The sequence below is a fragment of the Dermacentor variabilis genome, chromosome 3 (genome assembly GCF_050947875.1).
Source record: "Dermacentor variabilis isolate Ectoservices chromosome 3, ASM5094787v1, whole genome shotgun sequence".
Lineage (NCBI taxonomy): Eukaryota > Metazoa > Arthropoda > Arachnida > Ixodida > Ixodidae > Dermacentor > Dermacentor variabilis.
The window spans coordinates 46,635,025-46,659,832 of record NC_134570.1 but is presented as its reverse complement, the minus strand read 5'-3'; the positions used below and the strand labels follow the sequence as shown (position 1 = coordinate 46,659,832).

General features: G+C 47.2%; 1 protein-coding gene across 1 annotated transcript in view; it reads left to right on the top strand.

The window, feature by feature from the left end:
• Positions 1-1,975: 1,975 nt before the first annotated feature.
• The window catches only part of LOC142574501 (uncharacterized), a 292,007-nt gene continuing 269,174 nt past the window's right edge, over positions 1,976-24,808 (top strand). The window contains exon 1 of the mRNA XM_075683564.1: positions 1,976-2,991. Within this exon, the coding sequence (XP_075539679.1) occupies positions 2,812-2,991 (180 nt within the window). The 5' untranslated portion in view covers positions 1,976-2,811. The remainder of the gene's footprint in view (positions 2,992-24,808) is intronic.

Sequence of the window (24,808 nt, the reverse complement as noted above, 5' to 3'; positions counted from 1 at the left end):
AGTGGTGCTACGCTCAATCGCGTCGCATCCGAGGCCGCCCGCGTCGTCTGCTCCGGTATACCCTTCTGCGCATGCGCCCATCCCCAAGTTCCGCGATTGGGCCCATCGGGTGCCTCCGCCGCCACCACCGCTTTGTCCAGCTACGCCGTAGTTCTCAGCCCCGTGCTCGGCTCGGGCGCACCCCCTCTGCACCGGGTCCCCCCCCCCCCCCTCCCACCCGATACCCTCACTTCCCTCCCTTTCTCCTTCTTCATCCTTCGAGGGCGCGCGCACATGTTCCGCGCGCGGCCCGGCGCCTTTTTCGAGAGAGAAGAGAAGCCCTGCCGGCGGCTGGCCGACTCGACCGACCTGCGTGCCGCTCGCCGAAGTACGACGGCTCGAAGCGGCCTTGTGCTCCATCGTCGTCGACTCGCTAGGACGACGCCCGTTCCCGGATTTCTCCCACACCGGGGCTACACCCAAACTTCGGCGGCGCTCCTTCCCTTTCCCGTCTCGTTCCCCCTCGCCCCCTTTTTTTCTTAGTCTCCTCGTTTCCCTCTTTTTTCCCCCTCGTTCCCGTGAAGGTGACTCTCTCGTGGGCGTTTGAAGGCGCAGTTGTTGCGTCCCGTGGTTCGTCTGCCCGCCGCTCCCACACTGCTCGCTTCACTTGCAGTGCTTCCTTATTCGCCGCGCTGCTGATGCTGCTGCTTCTTCGCTGATCCCGTCTCTCGATGCATCAGCGAATGTCCGTCGCCCCGGGAGGACCTCGCTGACCCATGACGATATGCGATAACTAGTTACTTGGCTTGCTGCATTTTTTTTATTTTACCCTCCCCGTTCTTGTGTCAGCCTTCCCTGAACCTTCCATCTGTGCATCAAAAAGAGAACGTCGAGGGTGTGACTGCCTACAGAGCAACTGGCCGAAGTGCTACTGCCGATGTGCTACATCAATTCCGACGAAGGAGGAAGGTGTCGGTCTTTCGTCGGCGTGGTTTGAAACGGGCGCAGTGGATCTTGGTGCACGGTTTCGCGTGAACCGCGGCGTGGATGTTTGTGGCGGAGTTGCGCACCGTGGATTACGTGGCTTTCGGTGGGATGTGACCCTTTTTTTCCCCCTTGGATGCTACTGCGTGTTGTTGGATGCTTTTGAGTGTGTTGATCGACTATATCGTGTCGCGTTGGTTTTGCACTGGCGAGGTATACCGAACATCTTTGCTCTCTTTCCCACTGGCGATAGCTATCGTGCGAGCCTGTCTTTGAAGACAGGGACGTTTTTCCAGTTCTCTAGCCTAGCGGGTTTGCGCCCTTGACCCTGAAGGCACAACGGTGCCGGTTATTCGGGAACGCTTGCTCGTACGGTGTCCTATATCGTTTCATTTTTCTTTTGGACTTGCCGTTACATAAACACATTTAGGATTGCGTGCTATGGCACTTGAAAAGAGTAAAGCCACTTTTCCCGTTATCGCAGACGAAATGTTCTGCACGGCGTTTTTGCTGTTCACAGGTCAGTCCCTGTAATGTCAACTATGTGTAACCTCGACTACTGGCGCCTAGCAGTGCGCTGTGTAGCCATGTAGCGGTAGGTATCGCCTCTTAGAGGTCGTTGCTTTTTTTGGCTTTTCTACGCTTTCTTTTTTTCTTTTTCCTACTAGAAGCGACGACAGTGGCCTTCGAGTAAAAGGCATAGATTGCGTGCTTAGCGTAGCTTTAGATTTCTTTTTCTTTTTTTCATATTGACCCTCTCCTTGTGGAAGTTCTCATATTTCATACAGATAAACACACTTGAATATCACCCCACCCCGCTTATAGAACAAAGCCCACTACTACGCACACTATGTCCTTTCGCAGCTTGTAGCGTTACATTAAGAGCGGGAAAAGAGACAGAAATAAAGACTACGTCAGTGGGCAACCGTAGGGTGCAACTGAAGCTTCCTTTACCGCCAAGACCAATGCAAAAGCGGAAGGTGAATTTTCTTTCGTAAGCGCTCTCGTCGTCAGCGCATTATTGCATAGCAGCGTCTGTCGGTTTTACACGTGCTAAAAAAACTGAAAGATAACAAAGAAAAAAAATCTCGCATTGTTTTTGCTCGCTCGATAAACTAGTGCTTTAGGAAGCGACGTGACATCGCCTTCACGACTAATCGCGATCGTCAGCTGCCCATACTCAAAACGAAAATTGGCTTCTGCGCAGTGCGCTGCCAAACGGAATAAGTTACTCGCGCATTTCGCCGCGTTTGGGAGCGCGCAGTAGAAAACTCGACATCGCGAATACCAGCGCGAGTGAGTGCTTCGGTGTCTTCTTCGACCGCGCTTATTACGATGCCGCTCCGCCATTAGCTTCGCGAGTCTAGCTTCGCGATTGACACTATTGCAGCTGTGTGAGCAATACCGTTCGCCGGTTGGCTTTCGAGAATCCAAAGCGAAAACAGCTAACCAGCGAACGCGGGAGAGACAGACAGACTCTTCTAGACGTGGAACAGAAGTGACGCCTCAGCAACGAGTTAGAAAGGGAAGTGCTTTTAAAGAGAGAGAGTGTGTTCCGGAAGGTCAGTGTTGACGCCAGTGAGTGTACCATCCGCGACGACGACAGCGACGACGTCGTAATACCGACGACCCAGAGCAAAGAAATAAAGAACACGAAATAGAAAAACACAAGGAAATCAACGAACGAGACAGTGCTGTGTTCTCCGCATCCCGTCTCTCGTTGCGCGATAGCCCGTGTTGTCATCCCACACGACGCGCCGTGGCCACATCTCGGTGAGCAACGTCGACGGCGATCTCATCTCGCTGTTTGCTGCGTCGTAGTCGTCGTCGTCGTCAACCAGGTTGGCCATGAAGCTGAGCGTGGCCACCTACCGGGCGAGTACGGAGCGTCTCGCCTCGTTGCGGCAAACCACGTACGGTACGAACAGCGAAAACCGTCGCGGTAGCAGTTTGGACAGCGGAGCGGCTCGGTTCTTGCAATCCCGGAAGCCTTCGCGCTACGCCATCACCAGCGTCTCTCTGCCCAAGGTGAGAGAAGCTTCTCCCCTTCCCATCCTTTCTCTTCATTCTCGTGCACTACGCATACTTCTGCTGTGTGACATCACGCGAGTGTGTAAGCGTAATGCAGAAAACAGCGCGGTAAAGCGAAGGGCAAGCAGAGGCCGGACAAGCGCTGTATGTCGACTTGACCTTGGTCCTTACTGCGCTATGTTTTCTGTATTACGATGAATAACCGATAGGCCCAAACCTATTCCCTTGTGAAGTGTGCAAGCCGCGTGTTGTTGTTTTGTTATTCGTGCCGGGTCCTCATTGATGTTCGTTTGGAAAGCCAATCTTACCTTATATATAACATGAAGCCGGCGCTCTTCAGACCATGACGTCACGATGGAAGACCTAGAGCCACTAAATTATCAACAGGGCTTGCGGGAAGTATTCAGTACAGCCATGTGCGCTTGAAAGGCATGACTTTTATTGCGAACGTCTGCCTTCCTACGGATGACATCACAGTCACAGAGCGCTGGCCGTCTGCTGTCGTAGGCGGTATTGACGAAAGCACTTCGAGACCACGGTTTGCAGACTAAAGAGAGAGACAAGTTTACAGGAGAACATAAGGAAAACACGCTAACCTAATGTGAAATAAAATGAAGGTGAAATAAAAAGGGTGCCACAATATTACTGCCAAATACTTAAGCTTTGCGAGGTGCTTCTACGTCTGCCTCGCTATGTACTTGAGTGCCGCCACGCGATAATGTGTCGTGTGTTGTTCGCCTTGAACCCCTACCCTTTATTTTTCTTCCGTTACTGTGAACGAAACCCGATACAGAGCATTACGCATGCCGTCGTTATATAATACCGATGTTTGAGGGCACCAAACACAGAGTACGAGAAAGTAAAAAAAAAAAAAATCTGTTTATTATGACCACAGGCTTGAAACCCGGGGCTGGAAGATGCAGTCTGCAGTAGGGGGAGGGTCACGTGGGCGTAGGGTGTACTGATGAGGGTTGCGCAGGTGTTATTTGTGCATTTTTCATCCGTGCTGGCCAAAATTTCACGTGTCCATTTTACACTGAAGTAAACTAATCGCTGCAGTATAGTAAAGCCCGCTCGAAGGCATCATTGCACTACGCTCTGAAAATCAATCGTGTCAGAGTGTACTTTTTTTTTCGAAATGACCCAGTTTCTGTGAGGGCTATAATGAGACGAGTGCGCTAAATGGAGCCACTTCTGATGCGAAGTTCACCGTTTGGCTGGCAGTTATATTTCTAGAAGCATTCGTTGAAAGCCAGCACAACTCTCCATAAAGCGTACTTTACTTTTTGTAACGACCCCCAAATCACACTGTAATTACACTGATCCCTGTCAATTTCTTGACTATGCCACAGCCGCATTTAAATGCATTCTAGTATTGTATTAACTTATTCCTTGTGTTCCAGCTAATCTTGGCCAGGCTGTCTAATAAAAGAGAAAAATAATTTAAATTACATGGCACAAGATACAATTATAAGACGTACTGTGTTCTGTAACCAGAGGTATGATGACCGAGAACCGCAGGTCTTAAAATCGTATCTTGCACCGTTTTTTTTTTTCGAATTCTCTTGCTTGGCTAACAGCTTGGCTAACGTTAGTTAGCTGGGACACCCTATTCGTATCTTGCTCACCAACAAGTATTGGGGTATGCTTCTCCATAACTAAACGACCACGGGCCTTTAAGGTGGACTAAATAAAATAAAAAGGAATAGAAATAACAAGAAGTGCGGGTCACCTGCTCGCAATAAAGAACAGCAGGAACATCCACCTTTTAAATGAAAAAGTTACGACATGATCTCGCTGCATTGTTCTTTTTTTTCTATGAAGAAAAGTAAACATTATACCTGGTGATGGACTAACTTCGAAGTCCCTTATGTTGTAGGGAGACGTTGGAAGACTGTGTTGTTTAGATGTTACGTCAGAATATACAACACATGGACTATTTTCTAAAGAGATAGTTCCGCCTACCATCCGATCATAGGAACGCAGGGCCTTTTGTTTTGCCTTACCAGTACATTCTGAAAGGGTGTGATCTTTGCATTGTGCCCTTCGAGTTAGGAGAACTTGAGGTGGTGAAAGAGATGGGTGATTTGTGTTTATAATTTGAATTGATATTACTGTCATTATGACATTGAATTTTTGGTTGATGTATTGGTGAGTGTACGTCTCTGTCGTTTCATATGGGCAGGACGCTTATATTACGAGTACTCGCATTACTGAACTCTGGGTTCGATAAGCCTTTGTGATAAGTGTTTGCAGTTTCGGTTGCTACTGTGGGGTGACACTGGTACGGATACTGCCTTGCCCTGCGAACTGCGTTGGAACCGAGCTGTGTATTTGTAACTTCCATTAACGTTAGTATATGTCGAGGACTCCTTCAGCAATTGTTAAGGACTCTGAAATTCATTCCGTATTTGGACGATCGCGCTATTGCTAATTGTAGGCAACTTCGCTTGGGCCATTTCTGACTGGAGCGCTAAGCAATTTCTTCTTTCCCGCATTTAGGTTACCTCAGCCCAAAGTATGGCTTCAAAGACGTATTTCACGCTTGCTAATTGGTACCCGTTACGATATATAAGCCTTACGTGGCTGAAGTAATCACCTAGCTTCTGTGCCCCGCCATGAGGTTGAGTATGTCAGCCCAGTTTCTTAAGCGTCATTTATGTATGTGTATAGGACATGTCTTTGGGTACCTTGACAACTCTCTTTTCTTCTCCCTCGGCGTTCGCGTTTCGACATGATGCTCTCTGCAACTATATCTCGGACAAGAAAGAATCAAATCAGTTGTTTCGGCAACACTGGCGTAGTCGCCGTCTTTAATAGTTTCTTTGTGTCCTGAACAATAACAGTTTGGAGATGGCATAGCACATGCTTAGGCATAGAAATTGCGCAGGCTTGGCCGATAAGGGACCATCGGCTTCTTCAATGGTTAGCATTGGGATGTGCATGCATGTTTTAGGCAAGGCTTAACCAGACGTCAAAGTCGAACCAACTAAATGTTGTGAGGGTAGCGTATTCCCGTTGTGGGCGGTGTGTGCTCCAAAAGTTTACTAACAAAGGCATGCGAGCCATCGGTCGCACCACAGTTTTCTTGACAATAGTGGGACGACAACTTGCTTTTACTTCTTCTCCAGGACACTGTGGCACTCGGGCGTTGCTTGCACACGTATACAGTGCGCACAGTGTGAGTTTCCAACGCCATGTTGTTAGACCGTGACTGTCGCGGGACGCGGTGCAGCTCAATTCTTGTTTTGTTTAACTTCCGCTATTTTTCGAGCGGCTGTTTTCGCGAACGACCGCGTTCTTGTCTTGACTGAAGCTACGCCCCGTTGCGTGCTCGAGCTTTTGTGAGTGAATGCGATGTCGCACGCCACGTCCGAATAGGGTAAGTCCTCATTGTGTGCCCCGTCAACATTCACGAATGAGTGTTATGCGTGTTTGTGCCTGGAGCTCTGATTTCTCACAGAGGGTGCCCTAATCCTCGGTCGAAGTTCGGCCTTCCTTATCGTCGAGGTATTTGGAGTGTGCGAAATCCAAGCGTCTGTAAATTTACCCGGCGTGAGAAACACGTGTCAGAGAATAGTCAATTCTTGAGGCTGATAATTGATTACTATACTCTGCTGCCGGAAAAAGAGAAAGCTGAGCAGGTTTTCACCCGTCACACGTGGCGCACGCACGCACGCACGCACGCACACACACACGCACACACACACACACACACACACACACACACACACACACACACACACACACACACACACACACACACACACACACACACACACACACACACGCCGGGATTCGATCCCGTGACCTCGTGCTTAGCAACCCAGCAGAATGACCACCACTAAGCAACCACGGCGGGTCACGTGTGTGTGTGTGTGTGTGTGTGTGTGTGTGTGCGTGCGTGCGTGCGTGCGTGCGTGCGCGCGTGTGTGTGTGTGTGTGTGTGTGTGTGTGTGTGTGTGTGTGTGTGTGTGTGTGTGTGTGTGTGTGTGTGTGTGTGTGTGTGTGTGTGTGTGCGTGCGTGCGCGTGTGTGTGCGTGTGTGTGTGTGTGTGTGCGTGTGTGTGTGTGTGTGTGTGTGTGGCGACACTGGAAACGTTTCTGGAGCTTTCGTTTTAAATAGTAAACTTGACACCATGATTCGTAGAGCATGTATTCCCCTAAGAGCCTCACTTCGCTACTCCCCCCCCCCCCACCCACTGATAGGTGTTTTTTTTTACTCTTCTTATTTTTCTTCCTTTTTAAGAAAACGTTTTAGAACGCAAAAGAAATGCAGGTATAGTTCTGAGTATTAGCCATATATGTTAGTCTATAGGCTGCTTACTGATACATATATGCAATGTAGGCGGCCTGCAGACAGTTAATAATGTTTCTATGGAACCGCAGAAACATTTTGCAAGAAGAATAAAGCTGCAATTGTAAATCTTTACTCTCTTCGTGGCATTATTATTCGTCATACATTCCTGAACCTACCTGGCGTTTATGATCTTCGTTTTTCGTCAACCAAATAATGCGTTCGCGTGATTAGCTTGGGGCTATCGCTAACTTTCCTGTGCAAATGGCACCTAAAGAAACGAAGCGACTTCGATAAGTACAGACTGTGTAACGTACTGCACGGGTCAAGTACACGAGCAAGCCTTCAATGTTGCTTTCAGAAAGGGAAGGTTCCTTTCGCAATAGTTATGCATTAGTTTTGGACGCTCTTTCGTATGCCCTCTCCGCATGTTGGTTTCATCACCGTCTGCTTCCTGTTTTCTTTTCTTTTTGGTGCCGTTTTCTTCTTTTTGTTGTTGTCTTCATCGCCACTTTTCATTATTTTTTTTTTACTGCGGTCGTTTGTTTTTGTTCGCTCATTTTTCGTTTTTGCTTTTTTACTGCTGTTTCTGTCCTGGACGCGTCATTAGTCCTGTCGTATCTAAGTGTCCTCCTGTAAAAGGCAAAAAAAGTAGGCCTATCTCGTGCTACAATGACGGAAAAATGAATGTGCAGGTTTAGTGCGCTTTCGGATGGAGCATGTGATTAGAGTCCCTATATTAACGTTTGCTAGAAAGGGGTAGTGTGTTCAGGGAGGGCTCGTGGCTGAGACTCCTTTTGTCGCCAGTTGGCGTCACTGCAGCATGACATGGGTCAGCGACAGAAGGCTGAAAGTAAGCATGTCCCCGATAGAAATTAGTAAGAGGCGATTGGAAGATTGGCAGAAGAAAAGTAGGGAAACGACGAAGAACGGAGGGGTACAAAAACAAGATTCCCAATAGGGGTTCAGAAAGTTTGGTGACGGGAATTGTTTGCGAGTTCTCTATTTCTTTTCTTTTCCTTTTAGCATAGGTAGGACATTAGGCAATACAATAACAAGAGCTTGGTGGCGCTGCCCACCACCCCGTTCCAAAGGGGACGGTCGTAACATCCATCCATACATCGTGTATGGAGGCTGTCGTGTTTTTCTCGACACGCTCTGCAACGACGGCTCGTTGTGCCGGTTGCGCTGGTGAATGTTTGTAGCTTTATTTATTTTTTTATTTTTGTCTTCAAGATCCTCACATGTTCCGAGGTGGAGTACTGCGTGAGGGGTTATAAGAAAGGCTAAACGCATTGAAGAAGGGAGCTAGCCGAATCGCTACATAAAATTTGGCAGTATGAAATCAAGTGTTTAAAATAGTTATCCGTAGAAGTCACAATTACTGCTTATACATCGTTAGGCTGCGGATAATTACCAACTGTGCAAACGCACATGCAGTTCTTACAATTACGTGTTGCACATGAAGAGAAATTGTCAGTAAAAACCTACTCCTTCGTACGCAGATATCACTCGAACGATACATGTACATTTTGCAAAGGGACCGGTTACTTCATTTTTAAAAGTCCCAGCATCAAGACTCTATTTTAAATAGCAGAAGGAATTATTAACAAAATGATTATTTACGTAATTAATCAATTATTTGGGTGATATTAGTAATGCAGAGCAACAGCACACGTATATTAATTAGTCAACAAATTAATATGTTAGTTAAGTGATTAACATATTCATTTATTATTGCTAAATAAATATAGATTAGGGAAATAATTCACCAATTAATTAATAATGTTTTTGCTTAGTGAATGATTAAAATCGCCAAGGAATTCAACTGATTGAAATTAACTGCTTACTTACCTAATTAATTAATAATTAAGTAATTAATAATTATAGGTTTCACTTTCATGAGTTACTTCAAATTTGTATAACCGAAGCTAACTTAATACTTTATGCTCCATTCAGATATTCATATTACGGCGACAACCGCTGTGTATAATTCAAACTGGAACACCTCAGGGAAAAGCGAGTCTATTTTAAACGAATGCGTCGTTTGAACTGCTATCCACCGTGGTTGCTTAGTGGCTATGGTGTCGGGCCTCTAAGCACGAGGTCGCGGGATCTAATCCTGGATTTGGACGGCGGAGAAATGCCAAAACGCCCGCGTACGACTTAGATTCAGGTGCGCGTTAGAGAATCCCCAGGCGGTCCAAATTTCCGGAGTCCACCACTACGGCGTGCCTTGTAATCAGGTCGTGGTTTTGGCACGACAAAATTTCATTTTTTTAACTACATAGATTGCAAAAAAAAAGTCACTAACAACACAACATTATTCCGGTTAACCTCCCTGCCTTCTACTTTTCTCTTTCCTCCTCCTCCCACCGAGAACACAAAGTTCGACGCCCACATTAGCAGCGCACAACCAGCATAACTGATCAACAGCAGGTGAGCACGAGGTCGCGGTATCGAATCCCGGCCATGGCGGCCACATTTCGATAAAGGCGAAATGCGAAAACACTCGTGTACTTACATATAGGTGCACGTTAAAGAACCCCAGGTGGTCAAAATTTCCGGAGTTTTCCACTACGGCGTGCCTCATAATCAGAAAGTGGTTTTGACATGTAAAATCCCATAATTTTTTTTACCGATAGCGTAAATGAGTGACGGGAGACCCTATGCGACGGATGTAGGCGGTGGCATGGCTGTTGCGCATAGGCTGGCATCCAAGTGCCGCACCTTACCACACTTTGCGAATCATGCATAGCGCGTGTGGCCCCTGAACACGCCACCCCTTTTGAGTAGGCTGTATACCTATATAGTATATTGGCTTCATGTTGCTTCATGCAACAAAACAGCCGGTCGTCTGCGCTCTGTCCTTTTTCTCTCTCTCTCTCCACTCTTGGTGTATTTTGCGCAGTAGGCACGTACATCACTCGTTATGTGTGAACGAACTAGTCCGCAGCAAAACAATTTGGGATAAGTAGCTTGGGCATACTGTTTCCTACGTAAACAGCTTCTCTCGACAAGCGCCCATTCGGAGGACACCGTCTCACTGCTTGGCATAAAATGGGAGGAAACATTGACTCAACATAGGCATTGCTACGCATTTCAGCGCAGTCGACGAATGGACCCCAATAAATGTGGCTGCTCCGTGCTTTCCCAGTCTAGTTACTATTACAACGTTGCTATAAAGCTATTCCGGGATGGCATATGTATCGACAGTACACGACCACTTGGCTAACCTCATCGTACCTAATGCCAGAACCAAGCGGTCGATGGCCGTTTGCTGCGCGCACAGTTTAGGGCAGTCGTTGAAATAGCGGCGCAACAAGACTCTTCCGTATTTTCATGCTGAAACTTTAAAATAGTTGATTCTATAGATTTGGCATCTAGCAGCCGCTGTGGTGAAGCACCGAAGAGGATATTAATTGGTTTATCCGTACACACCTATATGTAGACGTTGCATCGAAGAATATTGGGGATAATTACTTTTCACGTCATCAAGGTTAGGTACGTTAACGATGTAACAACCATTCGCGGAGAGTATAGGTGTACCTTTAAAACAAAAGGCGGCATTTTAAACGCACGCGCAAGGACTTATCTTTGCAATAGCAGTCATTGCCTTCGAAGGTCTTGACTACTTGTTTTATTATGCCAGTTACGCGGACGCTCGACGTGCGTTCACGCTGTCGGCACCGGCGGCGTCGTGCTGTCCCGCTATCGACGGCGCATGCGCCGCTCACGGTGGAGGGTCTCCAGATACACTGAAGGCGTTTGGCTGCAAAAATGACGAAACAAAGTGGACGGACCATCGATGTCCTGCCCTGTTCCGTACCGTAGACAGTGTAGGCGAGGAAATGAGTAACTTGGTGACTAAAAATGCATTTGGAAACCAAAAAAGCAATGCCCAACAGTGTGGCACACAAGTTGCGAAAATGCCCCGTGTGCTGCTCGCAGCCGTCTTCTCTTATGTTTAACAGCCGTTTGAGCCAACATATGGCGCCCTCCTTTGGAAGCAAGGTAAACCGCGATGCAGGCTGATAAATCGTGTGATTGGAATGCCTCGGAACTTTTCGCTGAGGTGCACTTGGCTTTAGAAAACGTGTCCACAATCGTGGACACTTATAGCGAGCGACAAGATTTGCAAAAACGCTCACAGCTTTTTTCTTTTCCTTTTTTTAAGCGCCGCCTGAGTCGAGATATGCGGTTCTCCTATGGAAGCTGAGTAAACCATAATTCGGGCTAAAAAAGGTGCGTGATTTTATTGATCCGCTAGTTCTCGCTCAGGAGTACTTGACTTTATTAAAAAAAAGAAGTGTCCACAAACGTCCACACTGGTATAGCGAAGAGGATACGCTCAATCATCTCGGTGGAGGAGAAAAGGTAGCGTTTTGCCTTCTGCTGCTAGCATGAAGGTTAATTGCGAACACGCACGATATACGTGCACTAGCTTTCTCGCTGAACACTGCGTTTCTGTGCCCGAGGGCGCGGGTTCAAATCGCGGCCTCGGCGGCCGCATAGCGATGCAGATGAAATGCAAAAAACCGAGTGTCACCTTGCACTGGGTGCACGTTAAGGAGCCCCAGGTGCTCCAAATCAATCCGGAGTCGTCCACAGCGGCGTGCCTCATGTTCGTATCTCGGTTCTTGTAACACCTTATAGACGTTAACCTTATTGTCTCGCTGAGATGGCGGTGTGTACGTGCTCCGATAATGAGCAGTGAACGTCAGGCTAACGTTATCTATACTATTTCACTGGGCGCTGACTAAATCCGATGGTTTCACGCCGGTCTTCATCTCGTGCACTATCGAGGTACGTTAGAGGTACAACGCCTAAAACGCCGTGGTCGGCACTCATCACGCCGGCGTTGTGAGACGCCTGGAAGCTGCCAGGGCGCTGTTTATTCTGCATCCAACAGCAATTTTCTAGCGTTCTGCGTCACAGAGACCTGTCACCACCCCGCGTCTAAACACTATCTCAGCAGTTCCTTGCAGCACTGTTGAAGGTGTAGGACTATTTAGCCAATAAGAAGGCCGAATGGCCATCGAGATACGTTCATCCGCGCCGCTTCGTCTGCTCAGCGTCTGCCTGCCATTCTGTCCGTACATATTTCGCCTTTGGTGTATTGACGCAACATATGTTTTAGCGCCATAACCTTCAGCTGCGTTTACATGAATGCGACAGTGTTGCTTACGAATGCTCTCGTGCTTGTTCACCCGCGCCGCATTGTCTGCTCGGTGTATATTTGGCGTTTGCTCGCCGCCATCATCACGTACCATGCAAGAGCGGAGTAGTAAATTAATGATGCAGTGAGAAATTACCTCTTTATAGCGTCCCGCATCTTCAATGCACCACCAGTGCTTGAGGCTGTGGTGCCATCTGCCTACTAGCAATCAAAACACTTTTACAGCTCGGCGCCACGTCTATAATCCCAGCAGCGTCAAAGCAAACAGCTGATCTCAGTAATAACGACAAAACATCCCTGATGTTTCGCGCTCAGCGTGAGACATGGCTAAGCGATGACCGCTTTTACCAATGATTTCTTGCTGTCACGGAGGAGAGCCAGTGACATGTGCGAATTCGGATCGAAGCGGGCGTCTAGGATGCACAAGTGCTGCCATGTTGCTACGTGATCACGGTTAGGGTTGCTATTACTGCAACTGGCGGTAACTGGCACAGTAATTCGCGTGATAAGACGTGCACTTCGAGGGACCCGACATGTAACGCATCGCTGCAACGTATCATGTACCATGCAGAAACAAAACTGTCTTATTCCCGCCGATAACCGGACACTTACGCTCGTAACAATATACACCGCTGCGCAAGGAAATTGCCTGTGTACGCCTCGTACCTTTGGCAGTGACGCGAGTCACTTGTGAGATAGGGTATGGTTAGAACACCGAGCGGAGAGCCCAAACGCAACGCTAAACCTTGTTATCGCAATCAACGCTTCGTCCTTCGGACGAAACTGACATATCTGCTTCCCTTTGACGAGGGGAACTTCAATTTAGTGCGTCGATATAACGCGTCTATGTACGACGAAATATAGCGTAGACGTGAGGTTAATAATTGCGTGTCAGGGATCAGTGACATGCTTAACAAAAAGCCACTTACCTAAATGGCAGCTACGTGTACAGACGTCTCGTAGATTCGAACTTTAGAGTGGATATCGCAATAAAATTTCGCTTCAAGGTTGCAGCTTCGAGAAGCGAATCTCGCTCATCGGGTGCCGCTGTGGATGCAACTACTGCCATGCAAATTGACATCGTCAATTGGTTTGGAAACGACTCTTTAAACTAGTTTTCCCGATACTGACGCGTCAATTGGCCGGCATGTATATCTTTCTCTTCCAAGGCTGCATTACGAAATTTGCCTTAGATGACATTAGCCTGAAACGAGCTTCCTTACTCTTGAAAACTGCGAAAGACTACGCAATACTGCTTTCGCTATTCATGCAGCTGGAACCCGTCATAATTACTCTCCCTTAGAATGACGCTTTTGCTTTAGCTACGCTCACGTATGTTTGCTCGCAGCGTATGTATTGTGCGTGTGTTTCTCTTTAGCTTTGCAATCACCCTTCTTCACATGCAGCTCATTGTCTTAAAAGATAAGCAACTTTTACGAACGCATAAGTGAGTGAATGTTCAACACGGTAGCTGATTGCTTGAAGAAAAAGAAATGAGTGCCTAATAAGGCTCATCTTCAAGCTATGTCTTAATAAAGTGCAAAATCGGACCCGTTGGTATACGTGTTGCATAAAAAAAAAACGAGTACCTTCTCGTCCGTTTTCTTCTTGTGTCGTGTGATTTGCTCTCCTACCAGCTTTTTTTTTATGCACCATCTCTCGGTTCTAAATATAACGAAAGCCTTGTCAGCTTACGGATGCTCATTCTATTAAATGTTGGGTGTGTTAATTACGTTCTTCTAGAGGATATCCTCTCGAAGGCGAGACCCGGGCTAGGTAACAGTGTGATAAAAAAAAAAAGAAAGGGACGGCGGCCTTCTCTGGCATTAGACACGGTGCGTTCACAGGAACGGTTCGGTGGTTTTTATTTCTCAGCAGCGGCTGGCATCACGTGCGACTGCTTCCCGGTCGGCAAATTAAATCACGGCGCGATAAAGTGCGCCGTAGTGTCGGTGTGAGAAAGTGCACTTCCACCACTGACGCCGCTTGCGGATCTTGCATTCCGTGTAAGTTTTCTTTTTTTTTTCTCTCTTTTTTTGATGTCGTGTGCGAATGAAGGGTTTTTTACGCGCGAAGAAGGTTGGGAGGAGTCTGAGATTGGGTTGGGGGGTGCGCAAGCGCGTGTGTGAGTCTGTATGCGTTGTTGGTGGCTGAGGAAGCTAGAGAGTGGGGGTGTAGACTGTTCAAGTATCATCTCGCTGGCAGTAAAGAAAAACGATATCGCTGGTCTACTGCACTAACGCGCTGATAAGCGGCACGCGGTAATTGCGTCGTTCCTGATGGTCTATATATATAGACTGCGAGCTCGTCTTCGTAATTTGATAGCTTTCGAGTTAATTGGCGTGTCGGAAGAGAAGAAAAAGAAAAACGAAGCGGAAGAATCCGAGAATGTAATCTACAACCCTAGGGGGAAAAAAAAGAAAGAAGGCGAGCTTTGGCGAACAAATAGAAATGTTTGTGAACTTGGTGCGTCTCTCCCAAAGTCCTCGGGAAGCTGTGATAAGCGACATTCGGGCAGGTTTCGTCGCGTGCTATTGAATTGCCGACGAGACTGATTTTGAATATTCGCTTTTTGTCAGGTTCTTCTTCGCTTCTGTCGGTGCTTGTCGCTTGATGGTCATATTACTTATTGTTACGTTACAACCGTAGGCAGATCTAGAGTTCATTATTATTATTTGTGTTGAAAGAGACGCTGGCGCATGCATAGACGCTCCCTGCTATACGCCTCTTCCCGTACGCGACATATTTACACAAAACGATGCAAATGTTTCAAGCGAAGATTTCAGACGGACGGACGGACGGACGGACGGACGGACGGACATCCCTGATATTCTCTTAGAAGCGCACTTCACCTTTATCATGTTCATTCTTTTTTTTAACCCCACTGGATCCAAACACTTCATCTTGCCTCAGAGCACGTGAAAATATGCCACGTCTTTATTTCTATTCTTATTTATTTTGTTCTGTAACAGTAAATGCGGACCTCTATTGAGCCCGAGAGACGCGGCGAAGGACCGTCGGCACGGTTCACTATGATGACGCGCCCACACGCACGTTGAAGAAGAAGGGCACACACGTGATGATTATAATATACAGACGATGAAGGAGTGCACAACAAATGCCCACACTAATTTCCCCCGTGCGAGAGCGGCCATCCTGGCCTTAGCCAAAAGGCACGCGGAACGTCGCGTGAAGGGCTTCATACGAGGGAGAGAGAGAGAGAGAGAGAAATAGAAGCCAGAAAAGCCAGAGAGGTTTACCAGACGCACGTCCGGTTCATGCGAGAAACGTGGAAACGTGCTTGGGTAAGGGGGCAACGGCGGTCAGTTGAGGGAGCAGCAGGGGTCACACGATAATTAACGAAAGAAGTCATTTCCAGGACCGCGTACGAGCCAACAAACCGGAACTGAAACTTTTCACCCAACCCAGGAGTATGAAGTGGTCTCCAGAGCAGCGCTTCATCGCCGGGCTGGTTGAAAGCTACGCGGTGAGATGCGTCATAATGGATCCTTGCGGTCCTGTTGTCTAACTTTCGTGTTGGCTCAGGCACGTGGGCGACCATGGTCAAGGCGAGAAACACGTTCTTCGCAGAAAGACGGAGATGGACTGACAGGGGCAGCGAACTAAGAAACGCCGACAAACGAACTGGCTGAAGGCAGTAAACAAGGTAGAATGGCCAGTAACCGGTTGTGCCATGTTGAAGGGCGGTGTTATACGCGAAAGAGACGAATGGCAAAATTGCGTCTTAATTTCGGTGATCTGGTCGAATATAGGCGGATGTCGTGTCAGACAGCGTCCGATGAAACCGCTCAGTCAGGCCGTTGGCCTGAGGATGGTAACTTGAAGTAGTCTCGTGAGTGGTGCCAGAGGCTCTGAGCACTTCGCCTACCAGTAGTGAAAGGAATGTCTTTCCGCGGTCGCTCAGAAGGACACGATGGGCGCCGTGGCGCATGACTACGATTTGAAGAATCAAGGCAGCAACTTCGGAAGCAGATGCAGAACTGACACAATTTGTTTCAGCAAAGTGCGCGAGGTGGTTGTCGGCTGTAACTACCCATCGACTACCGGCGGGAGTCATGGGAAGTGGCCCATAGAGATCGATGCCAACAACCTCAAACGGCTACGCAGGACACGAGACTGGTAGTAGCTGCCTGGCAGGAGCTGATGTTGGCCGCTTTCAACGTTTACAAATAAGGCAGGAAGCGACGTATCTCGCTACACTGGTAGACAGGCCAGGCCAGTAGAAGCGACTTCTTATGCGGTCGTAAGTTTTCTGGATGCCAACGTGACCAGCAGTCAAATCGTCATGAAAGGCCTGAACGGCACCCAGCGTCGTCCGTCAGGATAATGGATATAGCGGTACAGCATGGAGTGTTCCAGCTTTAATTTTGTCAGCTGTCGACGGAGCCTGGCGTTAGGCGCGCGCGAAGCTCAATGAAGGCGATCTATAATACGTCGACAGTACGAGTCGGCCAGCTGTTGCGACGAAAATTATTCATAGTCGTCCGAAGTGAGATGGTCGGGAGCGGCGAAGGACAAAATCGCCGTTGAAGAGACGCCATTGAGTGCGTCACTGGCAGTGGTTGCGGAATATTTGATCAATGCAGCTGTATAGGAAGCGCACAGCGACAAACAGCGCCTGCATCTTGGTACATTTTACCAGTCTCGTAGATAATCTCAAGGTCGTGTTCTTGCAGACGAAGAATGCAGCGACCAAGACGTCCAGACAAGTTCTTGAGTGTGGAAAGCCAACATAAGACGTGATGGTCCGTGATGATGGCAAAATGGTGGCTGTGGAGATAGTGGCGAAACTTCTGGACGGACCAAGCGACAGCTAGGCATTCCTGCTCGGTGACGGTATAGTTCTTCTCGGTAGGTGTAAGTGTGCGGCTGGCAAATGCAACGACTTTCTCACGCGAAGAGTCTTCTCGCTGGAGGAGGACAGCACCAATTCCATGACCGCTAGCGTCCGTGTGCAAGAGTGTGGGTGTAGGCTCATCAAAATGACACAGGACAGCTTCAGATGTGAGGGCGTCTTTCAGTAGTGGGCTCAAGCGGCGACCTCCACGAAGCTCCAGGGAGTAGGCCGGGCGTGCAGAGGACGGGGGACCAAGAAGCACCTCCACCAGTTGTGCGGATTTCCTCCCCGTTCCCTCCGTCTCACTATCTTATCTTTCTATTCCCTCTTTCCCGTACCCCAGAGTAGGGTAGCTAGAGTAGTAGGGTACCCCAGAGTAGGGTAGCGTTGCATTTCTGGTGAACATTCCTGCCTTCTCTCGTTATTCCCTCCTCCTCCTCCAGTACTTGTGACGTCACAGTAAGGGCCGACCTTTATTGAGCCCCAGAGACGCGGCGAAGGACCTTCGGTACAGTCCGCTGTGATGGTGCGCCCACACGCACGGTGAAGAAGAAAGGCACACACATGATGATGATATATATACAGAAGAAGTGCAGATTAAACTTCCACAAGTATTTTTTTTACTTAGAAACAATCTTTTTTTCTAAAATTTTCAGAGAGCACATCGCGAAATTTGGCATATTTAGGTAAAATTGTTGAAGATGCGGACATTACTTGAGCGACAAACTGCAATGTATAGATGGGGAATATAGAAAAATGATTGACTCACTACGTTTCTAAATATTCGTTCTTGTGCCGAAATTTTTCAGCAAGATATCGCGTGGTAAATGTGAAATTGTTCAACATCGCTTCAATATTCAGGACAATAAAGGCAGACGAAGCCTGTGGCGAATAAAGCCCCGGGAAAGTCTGAAAGGCACAAGCACGAAGTCTAGACAGAACCACGTGTACTAACCATCTTTTCCAATCTTGAAGAACGCCCGCAGCGCCAGAGTTGAACTCTAAGCAAATTTAGTAGGACGGAAACTATGCCGTCGAAGAACGTCAATGCGGTTGCCGACATGTGCTCCCTTCTGTGCATCGACTACAGCCTAATAACGAAACTTTGGTCATGCGGATTGCATAAGTAAATGTGCATTTTCCTTCGCCGATAGCATAAAGGTAGTTTATCTCTGAGACCGTAATAGATGATTACTCGAGAGAGTGCGTGGGGAAAAAGGTGTCTTGCCTAAGCACACATACGCAAGCGTCGGCCATGTTCACCGTCGAGCGACCAAGAAAAGCCAAATGAATACAGCGGGAAATCATTAGCCGAAGGCGTCCGAAGAAAAGAAACAGAAGAAAAGCAGGATAATTACAACGTGTGCTCGTGCAATAAATTAGGCGGATAGTGTAGCGGTGTTTTCCCTGAGAGTGGAAACTATAAATAAATAAAAGAGAAACGCGAAAGGCGGCCATAGGCGCCTTTAGAATCTGTCCCATTTTGGTTAAGTTTGCTTTGAGCGAGAAATCTGTCCTTGAGCGTTAGGTGTAGTTGGGCTCGCGATTAAACGGTGCTCTTCGGTTAGGATAAGGTATGTTTTGACCTCTACACCCACCTCTATTGTCCTGTGCGGCATACTTCCCGTAGCGAACTGCCGATCTGCGAGAATGCAGAGACACAAAGAAGTATTGTCCAAATTTCTGGCGGTAGATTCTTCGCAGCTACGAGAAACGTTCGTTTGTAACGCGACCGTAAAGCTGGTCAGCGCCAATTGAAATTGCGCCGACAGTTTCTGTGCAGACGATGCTTTCGGCCGTTGCTTGCGGTCTTAATTGTTGCTTTTCTCCGCGCCGCTGTGAACCGTCTAGGCAGGAGACCCTTCCCGATGAACGAGATATCGCAGCTACATAACGCCGTAAAGTTACTGCTGCAATTCCTGAAGGCAGCGGAACTCGTCGACTCATGGACGGTCTGCGATAGAGCGCTGAGAATTTTCATTGCGTCGGTGTCATCAACAGGGGACTTTCTCTCTTTCTCAATTGATCGCTTCCTTCCCTTTCCACCTTCTCCCAGTGCAAGGCAGCCAATCGGACGCAGTGCTGGTTAATCTCCCTGCCTTTCATTCTTTCTTTTTCTTTCGCCGTGGAGGAGTGCCGCATATACAAGGTAGGCGAGAGAGAGAAAGAGAAGGCCTAGTCCGAGTCATGAGTCATCGACAGCGCTTACGTTCCCTGATAGATAAGAATGTGTGAACAGCAAAATGAATTAATGTAAAATTCTCTCTCTCTCTCTCTCTCTCTCTCTCTCTCTCTCTATATATATATATATATATATATATATATATATATATATATATATATATATATATATATATATATATATATATATATATATATAGGGGGCTGGATTTTTGTTAATAATGGCCATAGAAAGTCAACAATGCAGCCACAAAAGCATCGGGGACATTGGCTGTGGTTGAAGACGGAAACGTGCAAAATAATAAAGCAAAGGGAAATGAAAGTGCAGAAGGAAAAGCTAACTAGTCGCCGGTGGCAGCCGAACCCACAACCTCCGCATCACGCGTGCCTTAATTGCACTGCCGACTGTGCTACAGCAACGGCTATCAATTCGTCTATTAAGTTGGCTATTTATGTTTACTGGATCTAGCGCTGGGTGTGTTAGCCAACGCCGCTCAAAGCCATGGTACGTGGGCGGATGTGGAAGCCCCCTCTTTTTTTTTTTTTTTTTTTTGCCTGGTGGCGTCAGGTAAGACGTGAACTTAGGGAAGCAGGCACGTGGCATAGAAGCGCTGTTATGCTACCTAACGACATCAAGGCTCCCATATTCGAGACCCTCGCTATGAATGAAGGAGAGAAGAAGCGAAACGGAGGGGCTCGAGTTTGAATCAAGGGCAACAGACAATGGAGTCAAGGAAAACATTGGGGATATTAGCTGTGCTTGAAAATGAAAATGTAGAAAATGACAGCTAAAAGGGGAATGAAAAGTCGTAATAACATTATAGCTACACTTGCAGGCTTGTGAGTTGTTAGTGCTGTCGTTTCCATCTTGCTTTCTCTCGCTCTCCCTTCGTTTTCGTTTCTGAGTAGTGTACTTGAGAGTTTCATACAGCCGGTCCCGACGGGGCCTACTTTCACAGCGCGATTCATTTGCATGAAAAAACAAAAAAAGTGATTGTCAAATGCAGGCTTCAGAAACTGCGCACCGCATTTCTTTATCCCTCATTCTAAGTTGACTCGGTGCTCATTTCATTGCAAAGTTTCTTTTTCTTTTCTCTCTGACGCGACGACGGCACGTTTAAAGCCGCGCATATAACTTATGCAACGTTGCAGCTCGTATAAGTATAAAATCTGTAGGTTCAGCTTACCACGTAAACGGGAGTTCGCGGGCGCCTCGATCAACGGAAATGAAGGCGGCAGGTTGGTTTCCCCACTAGACGTTCACTGTATCGTATCATCACTGCCCCAACCTATCTGCCTCGCTGAAAGCTGTTACACGGGCGCCACTTTATATATATATATATATATATAACCAGGGAAAAGAAGTCGTCCGCAACACACCACAGTATACTGCAGCTGTGAAAACTAACACCAAAATGGCAGTCTTCTTCTTGACATGGTTATCTTTTCATTTCAACGACACCTTTCTTTCTTTTTTTTTCTCGGACGAATTCCGAAGATTTAGAAGAGAAGACAGACGTGGGGGGGGGGGGTCAAAATTCGCTTTTCTCGGGTCCGTTCGGCGCATCACCCGGTCGGATTTCTTACGAATAGCGGAGCGAGAGAAAACGACAATCTCGCACTTACACGGCGCTGTCGCAGGCGGTAAGGTGTCGTTGCGGACAAGAAGAACAAGAAACGAAGACATATACGCGAAGTTTCTCGTGCACCAGTTGTCACTGTGTGCGCGCTCCGATTCGTACCCGCAAACGGCGCTACACGCAGCGCAAGAGAGAGAGAGAGAGAGAGGAAAGGGGAAAGGCAGGGAGGTTTACCAGAGAAAAAGATCCGGTTTGCTACCCTACGCTGGGGAGAGAGGGGGAGGTAAAGTGGTAACAAAGTACAGATAAGGAAAGAAAGGAGCATAGACACACGATCACAAGAATAAGGGCAAAGTATATACGTGCTGTAGAACTACACGTGTGCGTATGCACAACTATGAGCGCGCGTTCACTTCGTTCCGCATTCCCTTCGGTCGTGTCGCGAGAACGTTGTTTGCCAAGTGTGTAGAAAAGTCGAGTAGCGTGTGATTGAGTAGACAGGATCAAACCGGAAAAAAAAAAAAAAACGACCGAGATGAGGCAATGAATAATTCAGTTTCTCTTCACGCTCCCGCCTTTAGGTTGAGCGCGCGAGAGAGAGAGAGAAGAAAGAAAAGAAAGGAAAGAAACAAAAATTAACGCTTGGAATATTTTCCTCGGGTGGTTCTGCGACTGTTGTATACAGTGACTGTGAAGTTGCCCTCGCCAACTTTGCCATCCTCCCTTCCCTCCAATCTTTTCGTTTGTCTTTCTTTATTTTTATATTTAGTCTTCCTTTTTTTAAACCAGAGTATACGCGCGTACGTTTTTTATGATTTCCGCATAAGCGATGGTGCGCGGTGAAGAAGTTTGCAGGCGCCAGCATATGTGTCTTGGAGCGCTCTTAGCCCTTACGGTTAACTCGGAAGAAACGGTCACTTTTTTTTATCTTTTGAGCGTGTCTGAAAAATATTGCAGCATTCGGCAATGCGTTCAGACTCCGTCGTTCTTTCTATTTCTTTCTTCTTTTCTTTTTTTTTTTTCTTAGGGGGGGAGGGGGGAACATGCCTTTTTAACTGGCATGTTCAGCATTCTGGAATAAAATAGTGGTGTCCTCACTTCTGTTCGCTTGCCCAGCGTGGAACTTGAAAAAAAAAAAAAAACATGGATAATTTTCTACTGCGATGCAGCACAGCCCTGATCTGAGTGAGTCGGCATGTATGCTTTCCAGAAACTGTAAGCAGCGCCATGGCTATAGTTGGCTATCCATGGGAGGCTGTTCGACGCGGCGTCAATTTAATTCCGGCTGCCGAGTCGAAACTCGGCAGAACAACGTGCCTAGTGTACTGTGTTCTACTTTAGTGTTTAGATTTGTCCTGTTGCTCTTCCTTTCCTCTTTCCTCCCCTCCTTCCTATCTTTCATTTCTGTGTTGCTGTCACCTCCCTTCAGAAGAGCAGGCAGGCGTTGTGCACCTTCCGGTGGCAGTTGCCAGCCTGCTCCTCGCTATCCCTTTCCTGTTAACTGTGTATATGTGTATATGTGTTCAAAACAAATAATAATAATAATAAACAGCGCCGGCGACACACTGGTTATTTTCCTACAGCGTAGCATTTGATCGCCAGCCAGTCGGGATATCAGACGTTCTCGGCTTCTGTGTTCAATCAGACCAACAAATGCACTCTTTTTATTTATTTATTTATTTATTTATTTATTTATTTATTTATTTATTTATTTATTTATTTATTTATTTATTTGCCTATATTTGTCGTTTAACATGGGGAGGAGGGCACTGCGGGAAACGGAGTACCAGGAAAAGAAATATGCCAACCTAAGCTCTTAAGTCAATTAAAAGTGCGGCACAACGGTACTTTTTCATTCATCATCATAGGAATGAGGCCACCGTGGACGGCAGTGGAACCTGCGACCTCGCGCCACAGCTACTGAGCTGCCGCGATGTGTTTGGTCACCAGTTAATGCAGAAAGCCAATTTCTCACCAACTAGTCCAAGAAGAGTCCTTTTTCAAAAAATAAATATATTAATAACGGCAAAAGCACACACTCAAACACGAACGCACATATGCATATATAGAAACGAGTTGAAGTGGAATCCACGGAGCTCGAGTTTTCTTAATCACAGCCATATAAAGCCAACAGAAGCTGAAGCCAACGAAAGCATGGGGAAATTAGCTAAGCTTTACATTGAACTGCAGAAAATAATGAGCAAGAGGGTCATGAAAGCGGACGAAAAGATGAATCGCTTCCAGTGGGATCCGAGCCCACAACCTCCGCATTGCGCATGTGTTGCACAACAATTGCGCTACCGCGACGGCTACCAAGCTGGCCATTTATCCCTCTAGTACTCAAGCAATGGCCATCAAGTAATGGCCCTCTACCAAGCTGGCCATTACTTGATCTAGTACCATGCGTACTAGATCAAGCCCTGGGAATGTTACCCAGCGTGCCACTCAGGCCGCGGAGGACGCGAATTCCTGCGCGATTGTGTCACGTGACGTGTTGCGTCGCACCATCATTAAGAAAGGATGCTTCGACATCCGCCCGCCGCGGCCCTGTCACGTGGTGCGTGATGCCGTCGTGCTAAAATGGATGTTCCAGGTCCGCGCACCAGGGCCCTTGGTGGCGCTCGTTAACACTCCCAGTGCTTGATCTCGGGGGCTCTAGCTCGGGGGTTCCTATCTAAATACGTGGTAACAAGGAAATCCTTTTACTCGGCAGCCACTGTACTGAATTAAAAGAGATTCATTGCATTTGAAAAATGTTGACTGTATTGACCGTCGGAAGCAAATGTTTTACTTAGGTTGTCCATACTCTTTGTACGAAACTGCCGAAACAGAGCGAAATTTGCAGAAACGAAGTTGTATGACTTGTAAATCGGTAACTAAGCATTGTAAGACGTTACCACAATTATCTAATCTGCATCTAATGTTACATCTAAAGCGGCCAAAGTTAAAGCTGACTCTGCAGTATACCACTAACTTGTGAGTATGACTTTTCCAAAGCCTCCGCAAACATGGGAACAAAATCTCGTAAAGTGCAAATTAATGTACCAAATTTCTCCATTTTACATTGCTCTAACTTACGGAGTTTACATAACCACGATATCTGTTTTTGGTGCAGAGTTATGGGTTTGTGAACTTCGAGCTTCTATATTTTGTTGAATTGAAATTTCGCGCATGTTTTGTAAACAATTCCAGGTTTTAAATAAAAAAAGATCTGCTTTTATGCAGTCACTACAATTTAACTTTATGTCTCAAATGCAACATATTTTCATTCAAATCGGTAGATCTGTTGTCTCACAAAAGCATTTCTGCGTTTTACAGGTATTTGAATAGGCTGCATCGGAGTTTACCCCTAGCTAAAGCTTCCTCCTAGCTAGGATCTCGACCACATGCTGTAGTCTACACATTTGTCTTTTCTTTCGTTTCTTAATGCTCACGGTAATAATTTTTATTCCCAACCCGGACATAACGAAGAAGGTATCAAAATAGATTAAATTATGAGGTTTACCGTTCCGAAATTGAAAAGTTGCTGATGACTGATGCGGGACATCACATAATACTAGAGTACCCGCCATGGTTGCTCAGTGGCTATGGTGTTGGGCTGCTGAGCACGCGGTCGCGGGATCGAATCCCGGCCACAGTGGCCGCATTTCGATGGGGGCGAAATGCGAAAACACCCGTGTGCTAGGATTTAGGTGCACGTTAAAGAACCCCAGGTGGTCA